The sequence below is a fragment of the Poeciliopsis prolifica genome, unplaced genomic scaffold (genome assembly GCF_027474105.1).
Source record: "Poeciliopsis prolifica strain line A6 unplaced genomic scaffold, Auburn_PproV2 SCAFFOLD012, whole genome shotgun sequence".
Lineage (NCBI taxonomy): Eukaryota > Metazoa > Chordata > Actinopteri > Cyprinodontiformes > Poeciliidae > Poeciliopsis > Poeciliopsis prolifica.
In genome coordinates this window covers 8,008,316-8,014,924 of record NW_026562387.1, presented here as the reverse complement: position 1 = coordinate 8,014,924, position 6,609 = coordinate 8,008,316, and the positions used below count along the sequence as shown (strand labels likewise).

The 6,609-nt window shown below is 40.3% G+C and overlaps 1 protein-coding gene across 1 annotated transcript; it reads left to right on the top strand.

Annotated features, from left to right (window-relative positions):
• The first annotated feature begins 318 nt into the window (after positions 1–318).
• Positions 319–6,274, top strand: LOC129364687 (sperm-associated antigen 6-like). Its single transcript, XM_055037494.1, has 11 exons — positions 319–453; positions 545–640; positions 1,361–1,527; positions 2,401–2,584; positions 2,790–2,995; positions 4,307–4,480; positions 4,568–4,720; positions 4,914–5,105; positions 5,620–5,736; positions 5,822–5,967; positions 6,106–6,274. The coding sequence occupies exons 1-11, from the start codon at positions 429–431 to the stop codon at positions 6,206–6,208; spliced, it is 1,563 nt and encodes a 520-aa protein (XP_054893469.1). The 5' UTR covers positions 319–428; the 3' UTR covers positions 6,209–6,274.
• Positions 6,275–6,609: the final 335 nt, after the last annotated feature.

Below are 6,609 nucleotides of genomic sequence, written 5' to 3'. Positions count from 1 at the left end.
GAAACCCAGAACAGGGATTAGAACAAACTTTGAATCCAGCAAAACTTCCTCATCAGCTACGTCAAATCAAAGATATCTAACATACGAGCTAATGTTATATATGTGTGTGTATGTGTCTACTTTTTTGCAATAAAAACTTGCGCACAGAGCTATAAATTGCTCCATAATAATAAAAAAAATCTCTGTCGATCAATTGTATTCAATGCGGGTCACATCCTCAGCTTAAACATCGCGAGAATAAAAAGAGGCATCACTCTGAAGGGATTTACTGAACCGGAGTGACTCCTCTTTCTTTAATAAACGATCTTTGGCCTGAACAAGGCTGAGTCCAAGTCCTACGTGTTGCTGCGGCAACTCAAGACAACAATACAGCTAGCTCCAGCAAATACACATTTTAGGAAATAGTCTTTTTTTTTCTTTTTGGCACAATGAGTCAACGACTGATTACTAAAGGTGAGATTCGTGGCTGCTTTTTACTTCACATTGACGCAAGTTCAGCTTGAAGGTGATCAGACTGACTCTTTGTTTATTTTGTGTCCTGCAGCTGTTGAACAGTACCAGAAGGCCAGGTTGCAGTTTGTGCAAACCATTGCTGATTTTGCGACCAAACCACAAAACTCCGAAATCCTCCATAATGCAGGTAGGAAAGAGAATGATAGCAATTTTATCATCTGTCACGGATTGCAATATTATCTTGCACCCTAAAATAAATTGTTATATTTTAACCAATAAAATGGAAGCAAATTTAAAAACAAAACAAAACAAAACACATTCTAATGAATACTTCTACGTACCAAGGTTAATTGCCAAAACGAACAAACTAAATTCCAATTTTTTTTTTCAACTCCAGCTTTTTCAAATTCTATTTTATTGACAATAAAATAGTTTTGAAAAGAAAACCAAATCAATCAAATGTTTTAAACCCCAACTCACTGTAAAGGCAATTTAAATGGATCAAACTGCAAATAGCAAATAAACAAAATAATTAAAAAATTTGATTAAAGCATAAAACATTGCAGAAATAGACTGTTCCTCAATCACAACTCTTGTAATAAATATTTATTTTTACTATGTTTATGTTTTAATTCATATTACAACCCATGAAAACTTGGGATTGTTTTCAAAGGGTTGTAATATATTACAAGTCACCCATATAACATGTATGTCATATATGTTCCTCTCCCTTGCAGTGACAAAGCATTAGTATGTTTCAACAGAATCTGCAATGAAAAGTCTTTTTTTTTTGCATTTGATTGTTGCTGAACATTTTATATACAAGCCACTATTCTTTAATGAAATTACATTTGTTTTAATATTCCCATAAAAATTCATTTTTACGGTGTCCTCTGCTCTTCTGCAGGAGTGATACCCATGCTGCGTTCTCTGCTGCTGGACACGGTACCGGGCATCCAGCAGACAGCGGGTCTGGCTCTGGGTCACCTGGCGGAAAACAGTAACAGTCTGGCAGAAATTGTGGTGAAAGAAGACATCCTGCCCCAGCTGGTCAATTCTCTGGCCTCGCAAAATGTTAGCATCACTTCTCCTGGATTCATTCCTTAGTGCTACCAGGTTTTCTTTTTGTGATGTCAGCTTTGGAAGACATGAGAGTGTAAAGAGCAAAGACATAGTCAGATTGTGGTTGACACTCTGCAGGAGTTGTAGGTTCCGGGTCAAAACCTCTGAATTTGATCATATTGGGCTTTTTTGGGGGCAATTCGCCTTGGGGGCAACTTGAAAACCTCAGCACTCTTCACCATGAGAGTAGCGAGCTCTTTGTCTTCTCAAGGAGCTGACTCAGAGAGATCAGGTTTTCTTCTTGCTTTCAAAAGGCGAGTGAAGCTCAATGTTTTAAATCCAAAATGTTACATTTCAGCTTCTAAGCTCAAACTGACTCAGCAGTGGGAAGAAAAATCACTCAAACATGCAGCATTTCTTTTAAAGTGACTCATTCTTTTTTTATTTCACACACAGTCCTGTTTACACTGTGTCAACAACTGTGATGTCAAACTATGCTATAAGACAAACCATTCAGATTTAGTTTAAGTTTCATATCCAATCACATGAATCACATGAAAGCAAAAATGATGTACACAATAAGCATTGTTTTTTTTTTATTTCAGTGACATCATTAAGCAAAATTAATTCTGCCCAGCATAAGTCGCTGTGTTAGAAAATAATGACATGTCAGCATAAAGTTAAAAGGTAAAAGGAAGTAGAACCCGTCTCCTGAATTAGTAAAAAAAAAAAAACAATTTTATGGGTAAACTTAACTTGTTAAAGGATTTGTTTTCTTTAAAGAAGAAGAAGAAATGCAAATTGATTCTCAAAAAAAAAGAAAAGAAATGAAGCTCCTCTGTTAAGCAGCTGATGTGTGCACTTTTTTCTGTGTTTTGTGTGCAGAGGTTTTATAAGAAAGTAGCAGGGTTTGTTCTGCGCGCGGTGGCCAAACACTCTCCTGACCTGGCCCAGGCAGTAGTGAGCTGCGGGGGCGTAGACGCTCTGGTTCTCTGCCTGGAGGAGTTTGACCCTGGGGTGAAGGAGGCCGCTGCCTGGGCTCTGGGCTGCATCGCACGACACAATGCATGTAGGCACAGAAAGAGAAGCTCTGATTTACATCTGCTTTGTGACAGTGGAGGCAATAATTTGTTATTGTTATATTAGATTTCTGAAACACTCATTTGCACTTTTTTTATTTTTTATTTTTTAAAGGAACTCTAAACAGGAAAAAAACAAACAGTTTTACCAATGTCTCACCTTTTTCTCCACGGCCTCTCCGTGTCACTGTGCAGCTCTGTCTGAGGCAGTGGTGGAAGCAGGAGCGGTCCCCCTGCTGGTGTTGAGTCTCTTGGAGCCTGAGATGGCCCTCAAACGTATCACTGCCTCCACACTCAGCGACATCTGCAAACACACGCCAGAGCTGGCCGAGACCGTTGTGGACAACGGCGCCATCGCACACCTGGCACAGTTGATCCTCAGCCAGGACACCAAGCTCAAGGTGAGCCTGCTGGCTGATGAAAGGGTCAGAAAAATTAATGTGTGGTGTCTTGTATGTCAGTAAGAAGACACCACATATTACAAAGTATTCCAGAAATGTAACTTAATTTAAATAGTAATTTATTTGAAATCAATGTCTTCTTTGATATTTTACATGCCAAAAAGAAATATATGCCAATTTGAAATTTTCCTGTCATTAAAAAATTATCTCCAAATATAATAATCAGCAATTGTCTCTTATTTATATAAACAGATCGTTTATCTTAAAAATTGTAATTAAAACTAAGGGAATTCAATTTTATCATTAAATTAAATATAGGCATTGCTGTTTGTATTTGTAAAAGTGAAGAGGCACTTTTGAAAAATGTACCGAATACTGTAATTTTATAAAATTATATAATTTGAAGATAAGTTATAGTGGAACATAAAATATATATTTGTTAATTTAAGTTAGTCATTTTAAGTTAATATTTTAACTTAACATTAACATAGACACAGCGGGACGGATCACCCGGGAAATGATGGACAAAAACTGAATGTCAGACAAAGTCTGGTCTTTATTATGAGTTTCTGCTTCACGTTTAAAAACGAGCCCAAATAGGCGCAACCTGCAACTCATTAAATTTGCAAACAACTTTAAAAAAAACAAAGCAACAAAAAAAAGCAAGCCCAAAGCCGCTTATAAGAATCGGACTTGGAAAGCATTTTGTTTTACACCAACAAAATGCGCATGTCCCTCCTCTGTCCATTGTTAACATTTCTGTCGCTGCTGATACTGTTGCATAAAAACGGCAATCACTGGACAAGACGTGTAGAGGAAATACAACTAAATTCAAAAAGAAGATAGTAACACAAAGTGATTTTGTTTAATAATTGAAGTCTGACGACTGGATTTGAAATAGCAACGCGTCAGATTGTTCATTACTGACAAAAGTGGTCCGACGTCGGTAATGCATTATATATATATGTATGTGTGTGTGTATGTATGTATACATTTAGAGATTCTTGGTTTTATGAAATAAAAAGTCATTTTTCTTTTGCAGTTTGGGACAATCAAAAAATCTATAAAAATCCAAAATGTGATAAAAAAAAATAATACAAACATTTACTATGGATCTCTTTTGGGGGATTCAGTTTTCATTCTTAATCATTTTAAGCAAATTCAGAGTTTACAGCTTTGCAGAGAAAAAAACCCCTCTGATTGAAAAAAGTTTAATGTATGTGACGCCGTTTTCCAGAAAGAAACATGTCTGAGCTTCAAAACTGCCAGTTTTCTGTGAAGCTTCTCTGGGGTTTGGTTGTCTCCATTCAGAGGCAGGTGTTCTCCGCCCTCAGCCAAATCAGCAAACACTCCGTCAGGATGGCCGAGATGGTGATCGATGCCGAGGTCTTTCCCGCTGCCTTCGTCTCCCTCAAAGATCCGGATGATTACGTCAGGAAGAACGTTGCAACTTTGATGAGGGAGGTGGCGAAACAAACGCCAGAGGTACAGCTTGCTCATGTTTCGAGGTCACCAAGAAAATGGACACACTGAATGAAGTGTGTGTGTGGGTGTTTGTGTATTTTTTTGCAGATGTCCCTGCTGATCGTGAACTACGGTGGGCTGTCAATGATGATCGACTACCTGGGAGACACCCGTGGACCGCTGCGGCTCCCGGGCATCATGATGCTGGGATACGTGGCGGCTCACAATGAAACCCTCGCCATGGCCGTCATTCGCTCTAAGGTGGGATCGTCCTCTTCAATTTATTTTTTGTGACCACTTAACAACAGTTTGTCGCCTCTTTAGCACGTCAATAATTTTTGGTTGAGAAGCTAACGGTGCCTCACCACGCAACTCGGCAGAATGATATTTTTCTATGAGATCATAATCATTAGTTCGCTGGACACTTCCTGATGTGAGCCTTCCTGTCCTGCAGGGGGTGCCCCAGCTGGCCCTGTGCCTCTCAGAGGAGCATGAGCAGCACATCAAGTCGGCCACAGTGTGGGCAATAGACCAGATAGGTCGTCACACCTCTGAGCATGCCAAGGTTGTGGCTGCAGCAAACCTGCTGCCCAAGCTGCTGGCGTTCTACGTGGACGCCAGGAGCTCAGAGGACCTGCAGGCCAAGGTAGGAAGTGCAACAATTGTTCTGGACACCAATAAACACATGAAGTAATGAGATATTCCATGTTTCTTTTGGCACATCATGTTATAAACGGGGTAAATTCAAATTTAACAGGGTTTGTATAGGTGCTTAAGAATGCTTTGTTTTCAAAATTTTAAGTGAGCCTGAAAGTCCTTGAAAGTGTTGATGTTCAAGCTGCACAGTTTTGTAATAAAGTGCAATCTGACCTTTGATTGACCTAACCCTAACCCTAGCACCACCAGATTGACCCTAACCCTAGCACCACCAAATAAAATATTTATTTGGTGGTGCTAGCAATAATACAGAGTAACATTTCAATCTGTTCAGACTTACATAGAGAAAAGCAGCAGTTGAAAGGTTATTGACCTTTAAATTTAAAAGCCTAAATTTAAAGACCTTATTTACGGTCAAAACCAGATATTTTCATGCACCTAATAAAAAGAAAAACATTGAAAATGCCTGAATGTTGCTGTTGGAAATGTGTTGAATGTTTCAGAGTAAGAAGGCGCTGAAGAACATCCTGCAGAAGTGCACCCTCATCTCGGCTCTGGAGCCGCTACTCTACGACGCTCCCAGCAACATCCTCAAATATGTCGTCTGCCAGTTCAGCAAGGTGGGGGGGACATCTCCAAACGCTCCGGCAAAAATCTTTGCCTCTCATGCACTTATAAAACCTCCATCCCTCTGGTTCTTAACAGGTGCTTCCCAATGACAGCAAGGCCCGTCGTTTGTTTGTGACCAGCGGTGGACTGAAGAAGCTCCAAGAGATTGAGGCAGACCCAGGCTCCACTTTGCAGGAATACATCAACACCATCAACAACTGCTTCCCTGAGGAGATAGTCAGGTGCAGCTCTGATAACTCGACCACCAGTGTGCCCATTTGGTCCAAACTAGACTCAGTTAAAAAACCCATTGCCATCGGAATCAGCATATTCAACTCAATATTACCCGGTTGGTTTATGATGCGTTTGTGTTTTTGCAGGTACTACTCACCAGGCTACTCTGAGATCCTGTTGCAGCGGTTAGAGGGATATCAGCCAGAAGATTCATTTCAAACTCCTTCTCCTCCACCTGAGGGACAATGAAGATTTTTGTGCCTTACGAATCTAAGTAGTCTAATTAAAATATTTATTTGGTGGTGCTAGCAATAATACAGAGTAACATTTCAATCTGTTAAGACTTACATAGAGAAAAGCAGCAGTTGAAAGGTTATTGACCTGAAGTTCTTTGGCGCTCGGACATCGGCAGAAGACGTGTCAGAATCGCAGTGAGCTTGGAAGATCAGCTCGGAGCGAAGCTCAGGGTCGTCTTCCCCCGGGCCCGGACATTGGTGGTGGAGTGGAGCCTGGAGAGGAAGGAGCCTGAAGGGAGTATGGAAGATGCCTGGGAGGATGAGGGTGGAGATGGGAAAGAGGTGGGTCGAAGTGCAGCAGAAGTGGGTGGATTTGTTGTTGTTTGGCCTTTTGAAGGAGCTCTTGTGTGGTGA